The 27,516-nt window shown below is 30.3% G+C and overlaps 3 protein-coding genes and 1 long non-coding RNA gene across 4 annotated transcripts in view; 3 read left to right on the top strand and 1 right to left on the bottom strand.

Annotated features, from left to right (window-relative positions):
• The window catches only part of LOC145943824 (BRISC complex subunit FAM175B), a 33,292-nt gene extending 8,188 nt beyond the window's left edge, over positions 1-25,104 (bottom strand). The window contains exons 1-2 of the mRNA XM_083051674.1: positions 24,964-25,104; positions 22,903-23,529 (exon numbers count right to left, since the gene is read on the bottom strand). The gene's annotated coding sequence lies outside the window, so the exon portion shown is untranslated. The remainder of the gene's footprint in view (positions 1-22,902; positions 23,530-24,963) is intronic.
• Hex-a (Hexokinase A) lies at positions 774-17,924 on the top strand. The gene is made up of 7 exons (XM_083051707.1): positions 774-1,046; positions 13,998-14,160; positions 14,579-14,934; positions 15,375-15,474; positions 15,803-16,157; positions 16,423-16,693; positions 16,971-17,924. Exons 1-7 carry the CDS (start codon positions 933-935, stop codon positions 17,046-17,048), a joined length of 1,437 nt encoding a protein of 478 aa, XP_082907833.1. The 5' UTR covers positions 774-932; the 3' UTR covers positions 17,049-17,924.
• LOC145943878 (uncharacterized) lies at positions 9,022-13,989 on the top strand. The gene is made up of 3 exons (XR_014426589.1): positions 9,022-9,500; positions 9,575-9,621; positions 9,740-13,989. It is a non-coding gene; the product is annotated as an uncharacterized LOC145943878 (long non-coding RNA).
• LOC145943783 (FHF complex subunit HOOK interacting protein 2A) lies at positions 20,355-27,346 on the top strand. Its single transcript, XM_083051610.1, has 7 exons — positions 20,355-20,656; positions 21,735-22,139; positions 24,243-24,866; positions 24,981-25,431; positions 25,621-25,984; positions 26,111-26,611; positions 27,073-27,346. Exons 1-7 carry the CDS (start codon positions 20,612-20,614, stop codon positions 27,170-27,172), a joined length of 2,490 nt encoding a protein of 829 aa, XP_082907736.1. The 5' UTR covers positions 20,355-20,611; the 3' UTR covers positions 27,173-27,346.
• Positions 27,347-27,516: the final 170 nt, after the last annotated feature.

The following is a 27,516-nucleotide window of genomic DNA, read 5'->3' as shown; positions in this document are numbered from 1 at the left end:
ATTAAAGATTTTATTGGACAATTTGTGTTTAATACGTGGTATAGTGCAAATCCGCGTTTTTTATCTCACTAATTGAAAATGTTTTCCTGTTTGTTCTATCCTTAAATATGTTGTCTTTAGGATTCTATTGCTACATCGCTCCTTATCTTTATAAATGCAAGAAACGTAAATAAAAAGCATTCTTTAATCTGTCAAATATTACAAATATTTTATATAACATGGAAAAAAATATTCAAAAATATAAAATTTATTTTTGAAGTAACAAAATGTGTTTTTCATTTTTGAGACATTTGAATTTCGAGCGAGAAAGTTACATGCTAGGGCATGACAGATCTACTTATCAGACACACCCCAGGCATAGAATAATCCTGAGGTAAAATGGAGGGATATTGAAATTTACTTTCTGAATGCACTTTTCAAGCGTTACAAATTTCATTTGTAAAAGGACGAAAAAAAATCTTTTCAACTTTCTGGGAAATTTACAGAAATTTTTGCGTAGAAATAATTAGAAACGCGACATGCTCTTCCCATTTCGTCTTTTCCTTCTTTACATCTTCTTTAATTTTTTTGGAGAAAGTGACATTTTTTAAATTATATTAATACGATATATCATACATTCTCTGTTTTACATACGACCTGTGATTCTAGAATTTTTGGCGATACGGTTGACTTCCGCTAGTGTCATATTGATTTTCAGTTCTCGTATATACGTACTATACTTTGAAAGGAAAACACTTTCAGATGGCGCTAATAACGTGCTGGCCAAAATTATTTCGTAAGAATTTGTTCAGGGTCAGATGACTCCTGATATCACTCTCGGTGAGTGGACAGTGCAATCATTCGTGCAAAGATTAGTCGCGGATTTAATTTTACTCGGGAAGTGTAAGACAGTGGAAAAAGTCAAGGTCAAGGTAGCAAAGTGAGCTAACGAAATGAAAACGAAGAACAAGTCGTTATTCAGTAAGCTATGCAAGTGTTACAGCAAGAAAGACATACCGCGGAGATGTGAGAACGAGGATTTGATGCATCCAAGTCCGACAATTGAGGTAATTCATACACCTTTCTTTGTATAAGGTGTTACGAGAAAAAAATGCATATACACGTAATTATTCAAAGAATTTTTAGATATTCTTTTTTGTTTATGGTATAATTATAAATTCCTTCTTGTGTAACCTTAGTTTGTACACATGGATCAAGTTAGCGAAAAATTCAGATACATATATTTTAACTTTTAAAATTAATATTATGTAAAAAAATTTTGAGGATAATTTGGTTTACACTAAACCATTATATTACTTAGATCTTCAGTTCAGCTCTTACACAGCATTTAAAAAATTTTATCTAAAATCAATTATGTTGATTATAATTTCCATGTTCATGTTAAAATATTTCATTAACAACTTTTTTTAAAATAATATCAAGAGTGAACTATAAAATACTGTAATAGTTATATCTCAAATTATTATACATAAAATTATAAATTTTCTTTGTGTTTCATTCAAAATGTTTGTGTATCATTCAAAAATATTTTTTTCTGCTAAATCAAGGCATTAGTCTCTTATAAATTAAATTATTTATTTACCAAGTTGTAATTTTAAATTATGATGGTAAATTTTTATTTTTATTATCATATATGTATAGATATATATCAAATTACGATATCTATTCAATACTGTTGATATCTGAAGTATATTGATATTATAAAAGCAAAAAAAATGAACAGGTTTCACAGATCCAATTGCTAAAAATAAATAGCGAAAAATAGTATGCCAACGCGAAGAATGGATTACAAAATTAAGAAAAAATTCCTATTGTTATCTTGATCTAATAATGTTATATAGAATTCGAACAAAAAAGTACACATGGACTGTCATTATGTATATTATAAAAATTAGAGAGACTATTTTATATAAAATTGATCTGTACCTATATATATATACATATAAAATACAATTTGGATCTACTAATTCAAAGAAAATATTAATCTACACATATGTAAAATTCTCTTTCTTTCTTAAAACATTTATTTCAAAGGCCATCTCTATTATTCTCAATACTCCCTTTCTTACAATCAAATAATCAAATAAAATAGAGAAAATAAAAAACATGAATTATGTATCTTAAATTAAATGTGTGTGTACATATGAGATCAATCTTGATTTTGAGATCTATAATAAAGATTTTTAAAAATTGTCGGCTGAAGATCTATAGTGAAAATCAAAACTAGTTCCGCTACAGAGAGCAAATTTTATGATTACTGAGAATAGTGCTTGTATACATATGAATCACACGAACACATCAATGTTTGAAAACTCATAGTGATCTGAATATTATCATTTATTGTCAAATATCTTATTTATATCTTACTTTTTCTTTCTCTTTTAGTATCGATTTTTAAAAGTAGCTCGTTTATTTTGAAAATAACCGTACGCTTTTAACATACTTCATTACAGTAATTACTTATGTCATTATCAGTAATTACTTATGTTTTATAACATTTCATTTATAATATTTCTTAAGAATTCATATTCCTTAAAGAAAGTACTTGCTTCTTGTAAATATGGAACATGGATATATACCTGGAGCAAATTTGGTATATATAAATTTTATATAATTATCAATAATTATATATAATCATACGATACAATGACATCTTTACGATAAAATAAAGGAGAAATAATATATAATTAGAAATATAGAATATATATGTTGCATGAAATAATTGGAAATAAAAATATCATTGGAAATAATCAATAATTACATAATTGAAAATCATTGGGAAAAAAAATAATTAAAATTTTTTTATCAGAAATGTATTATTTATATGTATGTAAGAGTATTCGTATGTCAGCTAGCTAGCACAATGATTCCAGCCAGTTACGGTACTCATCCGAAGGCCTTGTTGCAAGAGCAACGAAGCGGAAATGTGCACCCCGGAAGTGTCTAAACAGGCAATCCATTCTTTTTAATACTTAACTTAGATTAATGAGAAAAAATTAATGACAGAAAATATTTAATTGGGTGGGGAAAAAAAGTTTGGGTGGGAATGAAAGTTTTAGATGTGATTAGACATAGATAATAATATCAAAAATTATTATCAAATATTATTAAGTATTGCATATAAAATATTAGATTTTCAACATTTCAATTTTATTGAATACTCTTATAAAGTAAATGTTTACTGATAATCCAATATTGATTTATTGAGTACATAATTCCTTAACAAAATATATATGTTTATTTTTCCTAACTTTTTACAATTTTTTAAATTAAGTTTATGAAAATGTGAAAAATTGGAAAAATCATATTCTTTGATCTTAAAATCAAATATAATGTGTAAAACATTTATAGGAATATAGAAACATTTAATAATATAAATTTTTTAGAAAGAATAATTAACGTGAAATAATATTCACACAGACATTAATATCAATGCAGAATTTAATATTTGATATATAAATTGTGTTTTTTGATTTTTAAAACTTTGCATTTTTATATTTTTATTTTTCATATTTCATTAACATAAGATTATAGAAAGTTCCTGAGAACTTCCTGAGAAAAAGAGAGAGAGAGAGAGAGAAATATTAAATTTTTTTTAGATTACGTATATATTTTATTTTCTTTAAAAAAATATAATGCGAGAGTATTTAATTTATATAAAACATTTTAAAAAAGCAACGGCCCAAAATTTGACCTGTTCAAAATAAGCAGAAGATTGCAATAATTAATATAACGTTTTCTAAAGAACATGGTACATCAAATGATGAATCAAAATGAGAAGAAATTTGTGTTATTAATTAGAAAAGAAAATAACAAATATTCTAAAAGCTATTCGTTGTTTCTGCATATTTTCGTCATCGAACGCGTTTGGATAGGTAAATACCGCTTGAGTCAGTAAATATGAAGCGTGTTTTGCAGGTTTACACGTAATACTTGACATAACAAAATATAATTTGAAATCGAAAAATACCAATGAGTAGTCGTTGTGATAAATAATAATAAAGCCTTTGACGTGCTAGCAAGCTTCTGTCGCATGACGTCATTAACATTGAATGTTAATCATGCGTTACGAATGTTATCTCTTTTAGTTTGCCGGAAAGTGTGAAAAAAAAAATTCTCGGTATGCCATATTGCAATGTCATCATATTATTTTCTTTTTTCTCACTTTGGAAGGGTCTTCAATTTTTTTCTTTTAAGTTAATTCGTTATACGTTCATATGATTAATCGAGACGCTGTAACTCGACGCTGCTACCATTGGCTGCATCAACAATTGACTATATTGCCATACGTCACGTATTTATATTACTGTGCATAAGACATATAAGTAATGAGTGTAACAACATCGCACTTTTTGCTGATAGCTATTATATAACATCGCGACGATCCTGTTTCACGCGGCGTTCAAAGCGTTCGCTGTAAATTCTGTCTTCATTTGCCTCGATTATATATATAATTATGAAATGTATTCTAGTTAGCTATGAGCTATTCAACAATAGGCTAAATTACTAAAAATTGTTATTTAAAATATTAGATCGTTGTATATAAAATATCGAATTTCGAAAATTTTAGTCTTATAGTTTCTCTTACAAAGCAAATATTTTTCGACTAACAAGTATCACATTAAAGTAATATGATTTTTTTACAAAATGAATTTATTGCTACATTTCTTGCGAAATAGTTATAAAATAATTGCAACTTTTCAAATTATAGTAAAAATTTGTGAAAACAATTTGTATAAAAAATTGAGGAACTTCTAACGTTTCTTTATAATTTTTAAATACTACGCATATTTGAGTTAAAAATCTGAATTTTTTCGAAGACACGTTACATCGGATGCATGCGAATTCGGAGTAAGTGCGTACGTGAATGTTTGACCATATGCATTTTTCTTGGAGCAGGTATATCCCTAAAATATATATACGTTTGAAAGTTTAGCCTTTCAATATGTTAGCTGCCCTATATGTATATCATATGTTGGCTGCATGTGATAACAACGCGGACGCTACTTTAACTGCAGCTTCTTTCGTCAATTTAAAGGCTGATTTTTTCATTGCGGAAAGATACCGACGTGATCATTATTTATTACCTTTTTATCAAAAAATTTAAACCGTGATGCATTGCAGTCAAAGAACATATCATTGTGTGATAACCCTATAACGAAATAATTATATCGGGTCTTGTGACAATCTTATCTGAATGATATGCGGACTTTGATCGTCGGCAAGATAATTAATGCAGAGAAAAATAAAAGATTATATGTATATATGAAGTTCTTCGTTCAAACGATGTTTTGGCGTTTATCAAGGCGGATATAAAACCATCCGTCTGTTAAAACACAACTTCGTCAGATAAACAATAATTGAGTACTGCTTTATCGCATTTATTGCGCAGAATCAGTGATTATTAATTATAGCTTTGTGTCGGGGTTATCATCATCGGAGAGTCCTCCAAGTCCAAGTTCAATAAAACAAAAATTTATCTCGTTTGTTTCGGTGTTTATAAACAAAACCATTTTTTTTAAATATAAATTATATTCTTTTACTAAAATAGATTATTACTAGAAATTATTTTTAAAAATTTAATTTTTTAATATATTTTTTACATTACATATTTCTAATAATAATAATAATAATAATAATAGTAAGAAATACGTATGCACATATAAATATATCAATAAAATACATTATTTGATTGTTGTATTTTAATAAATACTTTTTAATATTAGAGTGTAATAATAAAAAAAATAAAGTTTTATGAAATGTATAATTTTGAATTTCCATTTGGGGCACGGAATGTAATGTATGTAAAAAAATTAAACAATTTTTAATATATCTTCATTTTCATTATAAGGAAAAATAATTTTATTGTTAGACATAAAATTTATTTCTGACGTAAAGTATGTAAATCTAAAAAAAAATATGTATATCCCAAAAATTAATCTTAACATTATTTTGCATCTTATATTATATGTACATTTAAATTGTATCAATGTTAAAAGTTAAAAATTTTACACTAATTTTTATTTAAAATAGATGTATTCACATATGTACATATATAGAAAGTTCTATTAAAATTCTTTATCTTCATTAATCGTAAAGTAATCAAAGGAAACGAATAAATAAATATAATAGAATATGTAAAATATATCTCGAGTAAGAGTGTTATTAAAGAATCGCGTTTACAAATAATATAGCAGATCAATACAATATTATATCTATTCTATTATATGACACTATCTTGTTATATCTGTAGTATAATTCTCTGTTTGAAATATGCTTTATTATTAGATTAACATGCAAAAAATGGCGAAATAAAATTGCATCAATAACTGGCGACTCAATAAGCAATCACTATCTTATCGGTCGTTATCACTTTGTTTATTGACAGCTCAGAGGTATCAAGTCTAAACCGGAAAGGATCAATGTCTTAGCATGAAGTATTAAATTCCTTTTGCAGAATCACAGATAACATAATACTAATACGTATAAATTATGGTAATGTTGTTTAGCAATTGCATTGCCATAATTTATAGATTTATACGTAACATTATGTTATTTGTGATGATAAATTTATTGCTATATTTCTTGCAAAATATATATAGCAATAAATTTATTTTGTAAATAAATCATATTGTACTTTAATGTGATATGTGATACTTGTTAGTCGAAAAATATTTGTTTTGTAAGAGAAAAAATAAGACTAAATTTGCCGTTTGAAGTTAAATATGATTGTTATAAGACTAAAATTTTCAAAATTCGACATTTCATATACAGCGACCTAATATTTTAAATAACAATTTTTAGTGCATGATGTAAAAAATAATCTCGAAATTCAAACAATCCTCAGTATTATTAAAAATATTTTATAAGATATAACTAAAAAATATTGTTTTTGTAATACAATATTTAATTAATTATGTCATTTTTCATTATTTATTGTCTAATATATGTATGCATTTATATACTATAAATTTTCTAAAGCTGCTAAGAAGATATAGAATAGGGAAAGGAAAGGGTAAGGGTAAGATTGTATACGAAAGGAAAGAATTGCAAAGTTTGTAAAATATAATAGATATTATATAAAAGAAAAGAGAAAAATAAATAATATATTTTTAGGAGAAAAATACAAAAGTGTTATTAGAAAAAAAACAGAAAAGTTTGAGACACAATTCCGTTTCTCTAACTAGAGAGACTCGATGACATCACTAACGAAAGATTGAACGGGCGAGCCCCCAGAATCGACCAATCACGATCCGACTTTCACTCCCTCGTATTCGAATCTGCTGAAACGTTGCATCAGCCTTTACAAGTTCCGTCTCGCACACACACAGATTTCATCATTATGATGCAATTAGCTTTGACAAATTCCTCGATATCAATTAATTAATTACAACCAACATCTCTGCTATCTAATAATGCTAACTGAAACTTGCCCAAACTGGAATTTTTTTCACTCACAAAAATAATCCAAACTAATCTGAATTAATACAGGAATTTTACATAATATTTGCGACAAGAATGCTATAGAACTAACTTTAAACGAAAATTATATAAATATTTTCGCTAATTTAACGCAATAATATATCATCAAACAATAAATTCAACAATTAAATTTAAATATTTATAATTATTAAAACTGTTTATTATATAAAATGTAAAAGATTTTTTGTTTCTCTTCTGTTTATTTATGCTTTTTTTCTCTTCTGTTGATTTTCTCTTTGTTAAAAAAAAACTTCATTAAAAAGCTTTGCTTCTTTTGAAATTATTAAGGCGATTCAAAAGACAGAAATAATGTATCTTATCGGTGTCGAATAAGTAACAAAAAGAGTATTAAGTACCGGTTGGTCAATCATTTTAATACTGATACCAACCATACTGATACCAACCATACTGATACCAACCATACTGATACCAGCCATATTAATGCAATATACCATATTAATGCAGTTTCAAGGAATAACCGTTTTAAAAAACATTTGACCCGTTTGCCCTTGCGAAGACGAGCCTCCATCTTAACAGCGAGGGGAAAGTTACCCCTCTTTCTCTGCTATCAATGCCACCCCACGCGCGCATCCCTTTCCACTTCTAACAGATTTACTACAGTGCCGACTCATAACATTAATGTCTGGGCGATCTTTATTTTGCGATATCCATATGTATTTAATAAAGAATTAACATGTGATTGAAAAAAAAAACATAAATAAGAAATAAAAGAATACTAAATCTAAAATATTTATAAAATAAAATATTTTTATTAAGTTTATTAAACATTTTATTAGGTGCTATTATTAAGTAGATGAAAATTCGGTCTTATAATTTAATATTACCGTTAAGTTTTTATCATTTAAATTTTCTATTTCAATTAAATATATTTATTAAATTCATAAGTAATAAAATAATGTAGAGAGTCTCTCTTCACATACATTTTTTATTATATAAAATTAGTTAACTACTTTAATTAAAATAAATTTATAAAATATATTAAAAATATGTATAATTGAATCAATTAAATAATAATTTAAGCTTATTTAGATTAAATTAGAATTGTCCAATTTTGATTTTAATTCTAATAAATAAAATATTATTCACTTATAATTCTGCAATAAAAATGTAAATTTCGAGAATATATATTTGTACAGACAAATTTAAATTAAAATCAACGAATAAATCTTCAAGTGCACATACAAGTGTTCACACATTTGTTTTAGCGGTTATCTCATTAATCATATTAATTATAATACAACCTGTATATATATATATATATATATATATATATATATATATATTCATATATACAGGTATGTATGTATATTAATATATGTATAATATTTTTACATATATATATACATATTACTTCGTACAGTGTATTTCAAAATAATATAAAAAAACATAATAATTTGAAGAAAACCGAAAAGCACAAAATATATCCAAAATCCAAAGATAATCGAATAAAAAAAAAAAGAGTTTATATTACGGTTTTAAAATTGAACCTATCAATTATTGATCTGTGGAATGACCTAATAAAATAGAATATTCTTCATAGAAAAGCGATATTTTTTGCATCAGAAAATTCACGGGTGAGTCGAGGGAACGAGTCCATCACTGATACCATTGCCTCCTCCATAGCCTCCTTTTGCCCCACCGTGGACAAGTTCCATTCCCACCACCAAAATCGTTCTCGTGGGGAACAGGCGCCGTCGTCCGTCGTTCCAGGCAGTCGCGATATAAAGTTCACAGAGACAGCTAGTAAAGCGCATTTGTCAGGAATCGAAAAATAACTTCACTTCCTAGTTGAGCTAAATTAATAACCCTGTTCGGCAGCGTCTACGACGTCAACCACGTAAAAAAACGTCACGACACACGTGGTCTAATTTGCGCCTTTCTGCTGATCATTCTAATCAGCAACCACGAAGCTGCTCGAGGGCTGCGCTACTGAGTGCAAGGTTGGGAGGGCCATGAAGACATCCACATTATTGTGCAGTGACTTGATCAAGCAGGAGGTGAGCAAGTGATCGAAAAGTGGAAGGTTTAGAGGGTAAAATGTATATCTGTGTCTCTTTGTGTATGTCTGTAGTGTGACATCATATATACTTGGATTGGAGGACGTTTGAAAGAAGTTTGGTAAGTTAGGAGCGAAAACAGAGATGATATCGGTTAAGAAAATAGATGTGAAAGGCTTTTGATGTCTTTTATGATTATAATTATTATATATTAGTGTATAATTTCTATGTTAAACTAGATAATACATACACATCATTTCAAGTCTTGATAAGATTATATCACGAAAAAGGAAAAAAAATGTGGAAAATCTTAATGAATGTGAAAAATGTGATAATTTTCTGAATTATATTTCGAATATCAAAGTTATGTTAAAGGGGCAAGGATTTTATATGCAAAGTATTATGAATACTTGAATTAAAAGGCATTCGAGGGAAGAGCAGAAAAGGTTAGAAGCGAAACTCTCTCTCTCTCTCTCTCTTGATGAGATCGTAAAAAATTTATTATTATTATTTATACCTTCATCACTCCAAGATTAATTGCCTCAAATATAAAAACTATAAAATATCAGCAACAGATAAATAAAAAAGACAGAAATATATTGAGCTGTTGTGTATAAAATTTCATATTTTCTTCTAAACATTTCAACAATCTTATGAAACACTTTTATATAAATCTTTCAACATAAATCTCTTTTGATAATTAAGTATAATGTATCGTGTAAAAATAATATGATTTCTTTCTAAAGATATACTTTTGTATACATACTGTATACATTTACATCTAAAGTGGACAGTATTCGAAAAAAACCTGAAAATTAGAAACAAAATTTAAAAGGTTTAAGACCTGAATTTTTTTTGGAAACCATAGGGAATAATGTAAACTACATTTGGAATGTATCAAGATAAGACTAAAAATACCGAAGGAGCAAGTTTAACATATAAGATTAAGGAACTAAGATTAAAAAAAAAAACATTAGATAGAAGATTAAAAAATGAAAGAGACGAAAAGAAATGGGGAAAAATGATATGATATTTTTACACAGTTGTAAAAAGACAAAAGAAATTTCTTGCCCATTTGTATGTAAATTAAGATTATATGATGCAAGAGGTGAAAGGCCAGAGACAAGGTTAGATGAATAAGAAAAAGCCTAAACAGACGGTAAAAAGTAAAAAATTCGAAAATAATAAAATAAAAAAACAAATTGGAAAAATAAAATGCAATAATCAATGATCAATAATTTTCGTCAAAACAGATGAAAAATTAAAACGTTGACAACAAAGTGAGAGGCGATTTTCAAGATGTCAAATAAAAACTTGTTGTTAAATAATTTGAAACAAATGAGTGTATGTGCATTTGTGAGAATGATTAAATTGATTTGTAGATTGATTTTTTTAATTACGCAATTTCAATTACGCAAGTTAAAATTTAAGAACTGATATTAGAAGTGAAATAAAAGATTAGATTAAAAATTGAAAGTAGATAGGAGAGGTAATGTGAAAAATGATAGTTTGAGCAAAAGGAAACTATATAAAAAATCAAATAATAAATCTAACAATAAATATCATCAATCGTCATAATATTATTCTTTAAATATTGGATAATTTTGAAAATTTAAACAAGTGGAAAAATATTTTCGGTGAAATTAAAAGAAATTATCTTACGATAACATCGAATTGAGTAATATCAGTTGAATTATTCTATGTTAGAAAAATGTATGTGACTCTAAAATTTGCCATTTTTATTTTTCGCTAAAAATCTATAAAGATAAAAATAATTCTTAAAAATTGTAATCATATTAATAACATTTTTAAGAGAAGGAGAGCTTATGAAAATTATAATCACATGTGTATCACAGATATTATAACAGAACGGAATTAATCCCGCTTAAGAAATGTATAAACCACGTCTCTTCTAAATGTCAACGTTGACGACGTCAACAATGCGATAACGGAATAATTTGATCGTATTCATCGAGAACCATGTCGGGCGTTTGTGATATACGCAAGTAATAAAAAACAGCAGCAGGTGATTTTATGGTTCTTACTGCTATGAAATACAATGTACACACAAATGACATTCTGTTAATTAAAAAAAAATGAAAATGATAATTTCACATTGAACCCCTATCTTGATTCATGAATTTGTATCGAAAAACGGAATTTGTTAAAATATATAGTATGCGTATATAATAGTATCATTCATATTTGATAATTATATCTGATAATCATTGATTAACATTAATAACTGATGATAAGAAAATACATTTTCCGGAAACAGTTCTATCTTCTATATGATATTGATTATTTATCACATTATGTAATTAATATACGCGTGCAGTTACGTAATTGTCCGGAAACAATGAAAAACTGGTCGATTATGATGTATTCACTATTTGTGTTTTCTTTCTTTATTAATTGGTATAGTAATGTTTATTATCCTATATTTTATATTATAAAAAATAATATTTGTAACAAATATTTGAGATAAATAATAATTAAATATCGAATAATCAGAAAAGAAAAGTGTTTTTAGAGAAAAAAATTATTTCTCTAATTTAATATGTAGTGTGAAGTTCCTGTATTCATGCAAAAAAATACCAGACATCCTATATATTAATTTTATAATTATTGATTTTGCTTATGTTCAGAATTTATGATACGCTATATTCATCAACTGATAAAGTGACGTCTACTTTTCATACATTTCAGAATAATAATGATCACCTGTGCGCGCAACAGGTATCGTCCATGAAAAATTAAGAAATAAAACTATATTAAAAAAAAAACTTAATTTTGAAATGAAATTTCCGTCAGAAAATATCAAACACATATGTCACATATACATATGTATATACAGGGTGTTAAAAAATTAGACCGACAAACTTTGAAGGGAGAAAGAAGACTTTAAAATAAACATTTTTTATTAATACTAATTTTTTTACGATATTTAGTTTTAATACTACATGGCTATGAGTTTGTGACTTTTGAGTTTGTCATCTTTGCATTGAAGTTAATGGAGAAATTTTTGAACATTTATTGTAAAAAGAGTGTGAATCACTTCTATGTGCTTAATCCGTGTTTTGTTTAAGATCAAAATACAATTTAATTTTTCCTCTTATATGTTTGTTTATTGCTTAAGTCACAAATCCTATTTCATACCATGTAGTATTAAACTAAACGTCGTAGAGAAAAATAGTAATAAAAAAATGTTTATTTTTATGTCTTCTATTTTGCTTTAAAATTTGTTGGTCTAACTTTTTAACACCCTGTATATATCAATTCTATAAGATAATTATGAATTTTGCTTTCGTTAAAATTTTATAATATAGGATGCACATACATTGTGAATGCATATGTTGTAAAAAAAATTAATTCGAAATTCCAATATATGTATATTATGCCACGTGCATTATCTATTATATGCACTGTCCTTTGCATACCATGCTTATATTCACTATGGTCGTTGTATCTGCGTGAATATTACACATTCAACTATATTATTCATTCATGATAAATCCTATTGGCCAGCGGGCGGGTGTGTCAGTGACGTCACAGATCGATGTTTCATTCTTGGGGCATGTTCCGATATACACTGCCAGTACTGAAAAGCTATAGTTTACGTTACGTATATTATATATTTTCAGTACTGGCAGTAATATCGGAACATGGGGTTGGTAGGAGGAAGAGTATAACAAATTGGCGGGAAATATGATATTTTCAATGTCTTCTAATTGTTTTAAGTATTTTTGTTTATTCAATTAAATTTATCTCTTCTACTTCTATTAAATAAATATACAATCAAAATTTAAATTGGAACGGAACAGTATATATAAGAAATGTAAAAAGAAATATTTAAATAAATGATTATTCTTTTTTTTTTCCAAATAATTTTCTAAATACAAGATAAATAATTAATACAAAAATTCAGGTAGGTAAAGTGGATTAATCATAAAATAAATTATAAATAAATAAAAGAAAAATAAAGTAAAAAAGAGAAAGAGCATATATAAATAGGTATAAAAACACGATAAGTTTTTATCAATAAATAAAAGAGGTGTATTATATTTATTTCGAAATCGATTTCAAAGACATATTATAAACTATACACATTGATTCTTCTTATATATTAATTCATAATTTAGAATCATTAATGAAAATTATGAATTAATATATAAGAAGAATCAATGTGTAGTTTATAATATGGCTTTGAAGTCGATTCCGAAATAAGTATTTATGAGTCCAAGAAATCTTAGAAACGACAATATTTGGTGAATCCGAGATATTCCAAGGAATTAACAGTTTCGCACTTGATAAGGATCGATAAAGATCGTCTCTCGCGTTAAAAGTTTCTCGACATTATATGCGCATCAGTAGGAGCAAGAACGTTATGCAACGCTTCGCGGCCGCGTGCGCGAGACGCGTGGTATCGAAGGACGACTCAAGGTCACCCAATAACACTGCTGCGCGGATCGATAACGTTCGTTCCTCTGTCCGCAGATACGAGATGCCTGCAAGGACCTCGTCCTATCTGATGATCAGCTCCGGCTAGTCGTGCAGAAGCTCACTGATGAAATAAACAAGGGTCTATCGAGAGCGACTCATGATGATGCAATCGTCAAATGTTTCACCACTTACGTGCAGAATTTACCAAATGGCACCGGTAAATAAAAAAAAAAAAAATGTGTTTTGCCACGATTACAAGTTGCATTACATTTTCCAACTTTTTTACAGCCACGAAAAAAAGGAAAATAAATAAAATTAAATAAAATGAAATTCTTACAAAATACAAAGCATAATTCATATTATTAAAAAAAAGTAAGCAATTTTTCATGTAAAAATAAGTTGATATAGAGAATACAATTTTTTCGCACATTTTAATTTTGTGCATTATATCTCAAAGCTTCTTTTTTGAAAAAATTGAAAGTAAAAGTTCATCAGGTACGCCTGCGATTGTATTTCATATGGGATTACGGAGAAGTCATTACAAATGTTTTTCTTTATAAATGTCTATTAAAAATATTTGCAATTATTATTAAGATATTTATGTCAGATTAACGTTGAATGTTTATTTGTCTTAGAGAAAGGCAACTTCCTGGCGCTGGATCTGGGCGGTACAAACTTCAGAGTACTGTTAATCACGCTAGATCGCCAGAATTTCGATATGAAAAGCAAGATCTATGCAATACCACAGAGCTTGATGCTGGGAACCGGTACCCAACTGTTCGATCACATCGCCCAATGTCTGGCATTGTTTGTAAAGGATCTGAACATGGAGAATGAAGTACTGCCGTTAGGCTTCACTTTCAGCTTTCCCCTGTCTCAGTACGGATTAACAGAGGGTCACTTGGTGAGATGGACCAAAGGTTTTAATTGCAGTGGCGTGATTGGTGAGGACGTTGTTGCCCTCCTCGAAGATGCAATTAGCAGAAGAAACGTAAGTGCGGGATAAATAAAAAATAGAAGGAGGTTTTGATATAGTTTATATCATGATAACTTATTGTGAGACCAAAAGAAAAAATAGAGAAAAGCATCGAGCAAACTTATATTGCTAGATCATTATAAATTATTTGCCCCTTTTTGAGATGTTAGTTAAATATAGATCTAAAATTTTCTCTTTACAAAAGGATTAAGAAACAAGCGAGAAGCAAAGTATTTAAAAATGGTAATTTTTTCAAATATCAAATTTAATCCTTAATTATTTTAATATTATAAACAATTAAATTAATCCTTCTAAAATATATTACGCTTGTAAAATGTAGCGTTTATGTTATATGCAAATATGTATTAAAACTGACGATGAGAAAATCATATATACATATTCAATCATATATATATAGCTAATACTAATATATGATCATTCAATATTTTTCGTAGGATGTTAAAATCGACGTATGCGCGATTCTAAACGACACCACTGGTACCTTAATGTCATGTGCTTGGAAAAATCGAAATTGCAGAATCGGTTTAATTGTCGGTACGTATACACAACATTTAATTTTACATCGACGGTTTTGTACAATATAAATGTTATCTCTGTCTCCCTCTCTCTCTTTCTCTTCCTCCCCCCCCCCTCTCTCTCTTTCACCGCAATATTACTAATATTAATTAATTAGATGAATGAGTTGTATTTCAATCTAGATAAATTGTATCTGCAAATCTAAATCTAATTGTCAGACCACATAGAAGAAAAAGTCGTTCAACAATCGAGAATAAAATCTAACTTTTTCTCTCTCTCTCTCTCTCTCTCTTTCTTTTTTTCTTTGTTTCTAAACGTATCAATAAGTTTTTCTCGCATTTCACAGGTACTGGAAGTAATGCCTGCTACGTCGAAAAAACGAAGAATGTACAGTGTGCGATTCCGGGCAACTATTCCGAAAACAAGCCCCATATGCTCATCAACACAGAATGGGGCGCATTCGGAGAAAGCGGTACGCTGGATTTTGTAGTAACTGAATTTGATCGCGCCATAGATGAAAATTCAATCAATCCAACGAAGCAATTGTTTGAGAAGATGATCTCGGGAATGTATATGGGTGAGCTGGCGAGATTGGTTCTCGAAAAGTTGGTGAACGCCCGTCTTCTGTTCGGTGGCAAATGGCCAAGTGATCTAAGAAAGCGCGGCAAATTTTTCACTAAATACGTCTCTGAGATTGAAAAGTAAGTACGAATTGAATATAATTAAGATTGTTTTGCTATAATTAAGGTTTTTCAGACTCGTCACATTGAGAATGTATTGTATTATGTAACAAAGCTATAATTCTTAATCAATCATGTACGATCCGTGCGGCATAATTAATGCTACTTGTTAGCGATTAAGTCTAGTGACATCGGTTAAAATAAATGCGTGTGATTAATTTCATTGAGAGTTAAAGTGCAAAAAATCCGAAAGATTGAAAATGTAATATTTATGAATTTTTTTTAGCGATCCTAAGGGAAGATATACGAATTGTCGAGAAATATTGGCCGAGTTGGGATTGCGAAATGTGAGCGATCAGGATTGCGAGAACGTGAGATACGTTTGCTCGGTAGTATCGAGGAGAGCGGCGCATCTGGTGAGCGCAGGAATAACGACGTTATTAAATAAAATAGGCGAGGATAATGTCACGGTAGGCGTCGACGGTTCGGTATATCGGTTCCACCCGCACTTCCACGATCTTATGACGGCGAAGATCAGCGAACTCCAGGCCTACAAGGTGAGGACAATGACAAAATCTGACGAGAGTGCGTTTCTCGTTGATAACGATGTCGCAGAAAATCGAGAGGAATATCGTTTGATCGTACAGGATATAAAATCAAAATTTTTTCAAAAAAACCAGTCACAAGAATGCACAATGAATCACAACTTGCATTTGTGCGTGGCATCAAATTCTTTCGAAATAATGAGATAACGAAATATGTTCTATTATAATAAACTCTATTAACATTTACAATCATTTCCAATGATTTTCAGCGAAATTTTTTTTGTTGTAGTTCGATCTAATGCTCTCGGAAGACGGCAGCGGTCGTGGTGCAGCTTTGGTTGCCGCAGTTGCATCACAGAGGCGATGAAGACGCGGTTGTCGGTAGTGAGATAGAATTCAATTATGTGTAATATAAAATCGACACAACGGCGGTACGAGAGTGAATGAGTGATGAGCGAGTGAATACGAGCGATAGCGTTGGAGAGAAATTAGACTTCTCTCTTCGTTTCAGTTGCATTTTCTACACTGCGTCCTTTTTCCTTCTTTTAAAATTATTCTAGACTATTATTCTAAGGCTTCTCCAAAGTCTAAATAATTTGCTAGTCAAAAAAAGGGTCTGCGTAAAATATCGAGTATAAAATTATAATAAATTATATGGACTCTTTTTCACATTATAAACTCTTTTAAAATCTTAAAAAAAAAAAGATTTTAAAGTAATACACACACACACACATATAGATATATAGATATATATATAGGTATATATATATAGGTATATCTATCCTGTTTTGAGTGTAGAAAATGCAAGAAGATGCAGTTTTAGAAGGAATGAACAGAAAAATTGCGCGACGAAATTCTTGTACATAGAGCACAAAAACTATAACTTAGCGCATTAGAGTACTAAGTAAGTGAATACTTAATGTTCTTTCAAAAAACCAAGAAAAATCGAGGACATAGATATTCTTTCTGCGGCAGTCAAGTACAATATCCGCTAATTAGCGTGATTCGTTAATATTCTCATGTCCATTCGTTGCCATAATTGGTTAATCATCTCGTGACTTTTCGAGAAGAAATTAATAAAAAAATTAGATACATATATGAAAACAAATCGAAACGCTGTCAGATAAATTTAACTGGCAACAAGGGGTAATCATTGTTAATTGATCACGTGACATCGTATCAATTGTGAAAAACAAGGAATTAATAGATTCGAGAATAAACGCAATTCTCTATCGATATTTAATTGAGTATTGTTTCAGTTGATCCTTTCATTTCATTATACAGAATATCCCAAAACAAATGTCTTTTTCATTGCTTGAAATTTTTCGGCCGATATTTTTTCAATAAAAAGCATTTTCGATGTAATTTTCAGGTAATTAACGGTTAATAAAATACCGAGAATTAAGTGCCATAAAAAATAAATCATAAAATAAAATTATATTCTTTAATTCATTTCAAATGGTATTTTTATATAAAAAAGATTTTATAATTTACTTTTAGAATTACTTTAATTTGAAATTATTTTGGAACAAAATCACTTTAATAGAATCTTAATTTAAAGTAACTATAAAAATAACAATATTTAAAAAAATATTTTTAAAAAATAAAATAAAATTTTTTTTACTAAACTAAAATTTTAAGAACTAATTTTTTGTTATACATGATGCATACAGTCATCCCATTATTCAGTTATCAAATAATTTTTACGGTTATGCGTGAGATAAGAAAGAATCTCATTCGTTGTTAATGGAATGTATTTTCTTATCATTATCGTGATAAAGTGTGACGAAATCAATGATAAATCTTAAAATTCCGCGAACTGCATTGGCGTGTTAATGTATCCCCGTTTTCAACTATCTAGCCTATCTTTCGGTATCTTACAATTAGAATTTAAAAGTTTCGAGTTTCTCTTGCAAGTTACGCAAATTTTCCTGTTACTATGTTACGACGATTACGAGCACTCAAATTGGTGAGTATTTATGAAATTTCGCGAAATTTAAAGTAAAATCGAAAGTTAATGATTAATGAAATATGATATGAGTAAAAGTGTGGCACCGAGTGTGGCACATGTACACATACACATTAATCAACTTGATTCTTAAAAATAATACTACTAATAGCAAAAATTAGCAACACTTATTATCTGTAAGTTTACATTAAAAAAAAGATTTTTAGAGGACATTTTGAAAATATTTGAGAAAAATAAAAAAGTAAAATAATAAATTTTACGATCACAACTAAAAGCATGTGACATGTGTATATTGGCAAGAGAAAAAAGACATGATTGAAATTGAGTACTAACTATGCGTGCAATGCATATGTATATATTAAATTAAAGGATATAAAATCTGAAATGTGAAATCAAAGTGATAATTTAAAAAAAAAAAAAATTCTCACTGTCGTATTTGCGTCACAGGAAATTATTCAACGAAAAAGTGCAAGAGAGAGATAATGCTCGAAGGAAAGATAATGATTGAGAGAGTGAGAAAGAGAAAAGCTGCGAAGTTAATTGCACAAGTGCGTGTACATTATTGACATGGTTCTTGAATTCGTGACTTTTTTACAAATAGCGCATTATTATTGTTATCATGTACATGTTGATGCTGAAAATAAACAATTATAAGTGAAGAAACAATTTATTTATATATCATAAATTGCACATAAAAATGCACTTTAAAAATTTCTGTTTTTTTTATGATTTTTATATATAAAATAAACATCTTCGAATAATTGAATATTATTTCAGAAGCTATAAATGTCATTGATATAAAAACAAACATTGTTTCTTCTTTTACTTCAAGATTTTAAATTTAAAAATTTTTTTCCCAAACGCTTTTTACGACTGTAGTATAATTTTATGATTGTTCATTGTTTTGTTAAGCTAAATAGACCATTTTGTTGATTATTCTTTAGGAATTCTTTTAAAATGTGTAATGTTGCAGTTATTATTTGTATTACGTAAACGGTCTTAAAACCTCCACGTGTAAAGATATTTACTCAACTGTTGCCAGATAATATGTTAATAATAATGTTGCGCGGAGCATTCACATTCACAAGGACATTTTAATCAAGCAATTGAAGGATAGAATTAATTATGTATGACTAACGAAAGAAATTATATTTCTTAAGGCTCCCCTGGGTGCTCACCGCGGCCATATTGGATTGTGACGTCAGAGGCGAGAAAGCACACGCTGAAAATTCTTGTTAGATGCCATTTTTTAATGAAAAGATATTTCAATTAAACAGCTCTTCAGATGGCTTTAGCACACTCTTAAAAAATCCCGAAAACTATCCTTTTCCCTTTATAATCAATCAACAGCTGTAAAATGATCGAGTTATCAGACTTTGACATGCGGAATGACTGCGCATGTGCAAAGACCAGACGGACTGGGCTTCATAATATTACATTTTACAGCTGTTGATTGATTATAAAGGGGAAAGGATAGTTTTCGGGGTTTTTTAAGAGTGTGCTAAAGCCATCTTAAGTGCTGTTTCATCGAAATATATTTTTATTTCGAAATGGCATCTAAGAAATTTTAGCGTGTGTTTTCTCGCCTCTGACGTCACGCTTTTGACATGGTCGACAAGGAGCCAGGAGCCTTAAACATTACAGAAAAATGTTTCCTGAATGTAAGCGCACCGAGTATGATTAATCATTATACATCCTACTGAGGCACAACCGGATCGTGTTTTCTGAATTTATTTACGACACCGAGTATATAATTCTTTACACACGCTCGTGAGCTTGGTGTCGCCACCTGGTGCACCTTCGATCGTTCAGCAACACGGGACACGTCAAAGTTGCGGCCGCTATCGGAAAATTTATTCCTCGCCACGCGATGTAGCGCATAGGAACTCGGGACAATACTTGGCGAGTCCGCGAATGAGAGGAAAAGGTGGCAGACGAGTGTATTCCACGAATGAGTTAACATGATCAGCGGCATTCAAAGCGCCCTGAAGAATGCCATTGACGTGGTGAGTAGAGAGAGAGCAATCGGTTACGATGACGACGTCGACGGCAAGGACGACGAGAAGGTCTGCTATCACGCAACTGCGTCTCGTCCTTGCGTTCAAGATAAAAAGTTTAGTGCTGTAATTTCCAATCCACGATAGGAAAGAATTCATACAATCCATCGCAGAGTAATATTAAGACAGCTTTTCGCTCGGACAAACCTTGCCATTCTGCGAAAAATTATTTAAATACGATATATTGACAGAAAAGTGTTTATCAATAAACAATGACATATGTGGTCTGATAATTAAATTTGTATACAAAATTTATTTAAATTCCTACGTAGCTCATTCATCTAAATAGATGTTATTTTCTTCTACACAGCGATTATTATTCCAGTATTATTATTAAAAACACAGTTTTTGTGCTCTTGGGGTTTTTCAAATAAAATATCATTCAAAGCATCATCAGATGACATTTTTTTTCAAACTCTTTCAATGTCCTGCAATTGTGTCCTTATATAATAACAAAATAATATATATATGAAATAAAAAATAATGTAAATATAAAACAATATAAAAAAATTTAATGCTACATTTGTTTTGCTCTCAAACTTGTAAAGATCTTTTCCTTATATTAAAATGTAACAAATGCATTAGAAATTGTTAACGATATCAGTTATCACAATTTGGATTTACAAAGAAATTTAAAAAAATGTTCTATTGCGATTCTTTGCGATGCACACTATTCTTTAATTCCTTTTTATAATAAAAAATACTATCAATATTATTTAGATCATCGTTTGATGCCTACAAATTAATTTTTTATTCATTATTTATTTACGCGATTTTATTTAATAACATATATCATATATATTCGTATAATGCGCAAGTATCAATAATTGTCGGACTAAAATTGCAGTTGTTGATATGTAATCCAAAGTTTTTTGTGCTTTAATACAAATATTAATTTTAATATCTTAAGTTCTTGTATGAATACCTAATACGATCAATCTTAAGAGGGAATACTCTATATTCTATATCTATAGCATACTCTATTTTCATTTCTCGATTCAAAATTTACACCACTATATTTTTTCAGATAGCCCCACCGGCGACGCCATTGCAAGATTTTACTTATCACTGGAAACAATTGATGAACTTTTATGTGAGCCATCTGACTGATTGCAAGGTTCCAGTGCAGAACACTAATATACCTCGACATTTGGATGTATTGCTAGAAATCTTATTGCAAGAAGAGAAAGAAGCGAATGAACCGGGACCTTGCTTGGAGTATCTTTTACAGCACAAACTTTTGGACCTCATAGCGACCTTAGCTAGCGCGGAAACACCTCCTGGTATGCGAACAGTTTGTCTTGCCTTTCTGAGGAAACTATTGGGCAGATCAAAATACCCTCTCTTACATCATACATCTATCTACGCACCTATACAAAGACTCGTGGCACTCTGCAATGGAAACCCACCATCGCCAATCGAGAGTGAAGAGGTATAGTTAGCAGTAGAATTTCAATTCATCGCCATCTCTATTGAGTTATTCAAACTTTTTATGAAGAAAAGTTTACTCGCAATTAATCAACAAGACAAAGAGTCCATAATTATAAGCTATTATGGTTTTACTCATTCAGTATACTATCTTTTATACGTAGTCTGATGTCTTTTTAGTTCAATTCTTTACTATATAAATTAAGAATTGTGCAGAATTATATACAAAATTGTATGTAGCACATAAATTTTCATGTAGCTCGCAAAGGAAACCTTGCAAGATATTTTTATATTATTTTTTATGTAAATCTCGTCATACACAAGAATTTCATCACATCGTACAATTTCATTAAACAAAATTATGTAAATTTTGAATTAAAAACTATTTCATAGAATTTTTCCATTTTATTTTAATTTATGTAATAATTTTTTCAAAGATTTATTGTTTTCTGTTATGATTTTTTATTCTTTTCTCTTTTTATATAATGAATATTCCATATATTTATTTGTTTACTAGCTAATAAATTTGTTAAAATTCATTTATTATTGTCTTTATTTCACGTTATATATATTTTTATTATTATTTTTATAGATCATATTATATAAATATTAAAAATATGTGGAGATTATCATAAATAATAAAAATACTAGAATATCCAGTCAATATACATCTAGACTGATCTAGACTTTAGACACTACGAACGGCTCGTATGCAAATCGCACATTTGTTTATAAAGAATATGAAAAATGTTTACACAACTACTTACATACGTAGTTGCCGCAAGCATTCCGCGCTGGATCGCGTTTTAGCCTTGTCAGCCCCGGTTATCGGTGGTCAGTCGTCTCTCTCGTCTATCTTCGCGAGAAGATTATATCTTTGTTAATTGCACAGGATACTTAACAATCTCGCACTACACATTCCGGTGCTGCACACTCGCGAAAGTTCCAAGTTCCAAGTACTCGCGTTAACTGGCGCGAAATTCGCGGTTAATTTCACTTTCCTTCACAACAGCCACTCGGATTTTCGCTAATCGGTGGCGGAGCTAATTCGCGATTCCGAAATATCACGACACACTCGTGTATACACCTTAATCCGACATCTCGCCGGCGTCTCGCGTTGAGGAATAATCCAGAAAACAGTCTCGAGTCGGAATCTTCCAATTTTTGTTCCCCCGCACACGCAACAATCGCGAACTTATACACGCTACGTGCACGCACAACCGCCAACGTGAAACGATACGCTTCGAATGCGCCTTCGGCTAATTCCGTTTCTGCTCGGCCGCGTCCGGTTTCGCGCCACTGGCCGAGACATGCCGCGATTTTGAAATGTCATTCCGCGCATTCACTTGTATTTGTATCGTTTTCTCACTCTTCGCTGGCTTTGCACAGTCAGTCTGAAATCACAATTTAATGACAATTTTATTTGCAAGGAAAATATTTTTTCATAGATGAGAAAAGTCGGAAATTATACAAACGTCAAGTGCGGAACGAGCGCGCTTTGAATATGTATCTTCGACTAATTCCGTCTACCTTCGACTGTACTCGATTCGCGTCACCGCGATTGAATTCAAAATATCTTAATCTTAATATATACTCACGTATATATACAAAGATAGCAAAAGAATGTTGCTGCTCAAAGCAGAATTATTACTGCATTATTTAATGCGACAGCGATTAAAATATTTTTTGCTGTCATATGCGACTTATTTACAGCAATTTATTGATAGAATAAAAAAATCTTGTTGAATAAATTTGTATAAAAAAAGACGAGTTTGTGCTACTGAAGCAAAATAATGTATTCTTAACAAACTATATATATTATACGAGATATCCCTGTCGCACTAACGTGTAATATTTATTTAATATATATAAATATATTTATATAAATTACATTATATATATATATATATATATATATATATAAATATTTATATAAATATATTTTTATATTTATTTATATAAATATTTACATAAATATTTAAAGTCGATTTTGAAGAATCTTCAATATATCTTTTACAGAAAAATTATACTTATTATATACTTAATTGTAAATACAGTTCTAAATATATTGTATATAATTCTAAAAAAATATCGTTTTCATTTCTAGGTGCAATTTCTGCTCACAATCTGCTTTCTGGTGTGCAAATATCCTCATGTGACCAACATCATCAATGATGCGCCGATTGTGCAGACTGCCAGTAATTCCACCAAGAAAGATAACGAGAGGACAGAGATCCAGAAGGTGACATATGTCCCGACAAGAAGAAGAACTAATTCCAATCCTTTGTTCGAGCCCTTGGATACCCAAGCAGTCATGTTAATAAATCCGAATCTCTTCGACAAAGAACAGAGGAGATTGCTGCGTTCAAATAGGGCTTTCAAGACAACCGCGTCATCGCAGGGCTCGTCTAGAAGATCGAACGAATCTATCTCCTCGAGGGAGGAGAGTGTGTCATCGAGTCCTCTGGCTCAAAAATCTGTCTGCGGTTCCCCTTCGATAGATACGAAAAGTAATGAACAGTGGAAAGAAAAGGAACAAGAAGATTCTTCGGGAAATAAAATCGACCAACATTTGCAAAACTTGAGGGACTTGCGATTAAACACCGATTGCAATGTTTACGACGATGCAAGTTATGTAGCAGCAGATAATCAAAGTTTGAAATCACCATATAAACAGGAAAAGTCCAAGTGTCTTCTATTGGACGCCCTAATGAGTTACTTAAATAGCGCGGTAAAAATATACTATTGATCTTTTGATTAACGATATAACGATTGATGCGCTAATTACAGCTAATTAAAATTATATTGTACGCAATAATTGATCTTACCGTATCCTCGTTTTCAGGACAACACTGTGAGAATACGAGCGTGCGAGGGAATAATGGTCCTGGCTTCCCTGGATGATCCTTCATTCGCGCAAACGGTGGCCAGGAGCGAGCTGCCGTCGATAGTGACAATTCGTTTAGAAAACTTGTTCAATGCTATCCCAGCACACGTAGATCACCTGGATATCTATAACGTGAATGTTACGTGGGGTCTGGACTCGCCGTTGTGGACCAAAGAGAAAAAATTCCCCGGTTGTCGGCAAGTCGCCGCATTCTTCATGTGGTTCGATTACTGCGACCAGTTAATCAGAGAGGCCCAGACAGAATTCGCCGAAACGCTCGCGAGGACCATCAGAGTGATGTTTCTTGAGAGAATAGTGACGCCCGCCCTGGTTGATCATCATGTCGTACTCATCACAGCTCTAGCCACTAAATGTTTGAAAGAGATCACTTCCTCTATATTGTGTACAGGTATGTGCTGAATAATCTGAAAGCATAAAATATGGAAATATAAAATGACAATACAGTAGTGCGCAGGAAAAATTTCAATTTTTAAAAATCTTTTTAGAAGATAGCATAATCTACAACTATGTTTCCTAATCTGATGTCGAAAATCTCGTCGATTTATCCTATATCTCTGAAGTTTTAACGATTTTTCAGAGATGAGTTATTGGTTGGTCGGACAAGACAGAGATCCGGAAATACCAAATGAATGGACGTCACCAGTATTACACAGATTGTTAGAGAACTGCTTCACGGACAGTAACGATTTGACAGTGGAGACATTAAAATTATTCGAAGAGGCGATAGATAAGAGAAACGAGCATATACTGCATAGTCTCATGCTGAGTTATCTATCTACACGAGCATATTATGATAACACCGCTGCGGATAGCGCTATCGCCTCGTGGAGCGACGAGGAAGACGAAAGAGAGAAGGAAAAGAAAGGATTTTTAGATCTTTCCTATGAGCAGAATCATAGTCGTACCTTGGCACCGAGTAATATCCATCGAGTTATCAATTGGTAAAAGTATAAATTATTAAAAAGGACATATTGTCTTTTAGAGAATGAGCAAACAAAGTAAACAAAGAACAACAGGAGAGAGCTATAAATAACCCAAATGCTACAGATTCAACACTTTCATTTCAGTTTCCTGTCGCTGATGTCGCGTTACTTGCAAACAGATCCTGATGTTAACAATTACGAAAAATACATGCCAGCTTGGGGACGCCAGTACTCTTCGGTACTTTCCGACTGCGCCCTGATGGCATGGCCATTGGAGGCGGTAATGGTAGACGATTCCGCAAGTTCCGACTCGCGACCGGAAGCCGACCATTGCTCAGGTCGATTCTACATGGGACCATTCCTGAGCATGCTCTTCGACAAAGTCAGCAACATGCCAAGGCAGACGTATGAAGTCAACTTAGAAGTTACGGGATTGATCTCTAGATTGGCGTTACTGCCGCATCCGTACCTGCACGAATTTTTGCTGAATCCATTGTTACCTCTGATACCTGGTACGAAGAGTCTGTTCTTATGTTTACAGAAAGTCGTCAAACAGCTTGTCAGCGAAATACCAAAAACTGCAGAGAGCAAGACACTGTTGAAAGAGACAAGGCTGAGATTGCTTAGTGATTGCTCTCAAGAGGAGTAAGTTAAATTTGCCAATATTTAAATATTTTCTAATTAATCCTCAAAGAAAATTTGTTGAAATAAATTCCATTTTGAAATTAATTTAAATATAAAGTTTTATTCGCTCTGATTCACTTATGAAGCTTACAATTGGTTCCTGAGAAAAGAGCTCAAAATAATAATTCAACTATATTTAATTATAAAGTTTGAAAAGATCCAGTAAACACAAAGTAACAGTAACATAACATCAATTTCCCACTCAACAATGTAACTGTTACATACAAGGCATGTTATATTGCAGTTACATTGTTGAGTGGGAAATTATAACATTAATGTTATGTTACTTTTACTTTGTGTTTACTGGAGAATCATTTGAATCTGTTTCTTGCACTAATAATATAAATTAGTTTTTTACACTATGCATAAATACTTTTATACTATTTCTTATGTATTCTGATGTGTTCTTATTTGTATTTCAGAGAGAAGGAAAATATTTTATATGAAAGCGCTATAGTGACAGAAGAATTTTGCAAAGATCTTGCAGCCATAGCATATGTTAAGTATCATCATTCTATTTAATAATTTTTTACATACAAAAGACTTGTTAAATAGAATGATGTAATACTTAAGTAAATTATAGATGTTAATATATATTGAAATATAATTCCTTATATTGTACTTTAAGTAGCAAATCCTTTTTGTGATATTTTGTAAGATACACAAATCTATTGACGCAAATACATTTAAATTAAACTATTATTACAAAGAGTGATATCTTATGATTGTTTTATTTTAATAGCGCCTAATTGTCAAAAACTTTTAAAATATTTATATTAATCTGTTAAAATATACAAAATATCTACTATAGAATTACTAAACTATAACACAGTCCTATGTGCTTTTTCATAATCTTTATAATTTTA

Source organism: Prenolepis imparis, unplaced genomic scaffold, assembly GCF_030444845.1.
Source record: "Prenolepis imparis isolate NDT839.2.m4 unplaced genomic scaffold, iyPreImpa1.0 SCAF_1, whole genome shotgun sequence".
NCBI lineage: Eukaryota > Metazoa > Arthropoda > Insecta > Hymenoptera > Formicidae > Prenolepis > Prenolepis imparis.
The sequence above is the reverse complement of the archived record's forward strand: the minus strand, read 5'-3'. Positions and strand labels throughout refer to the sequence as shown.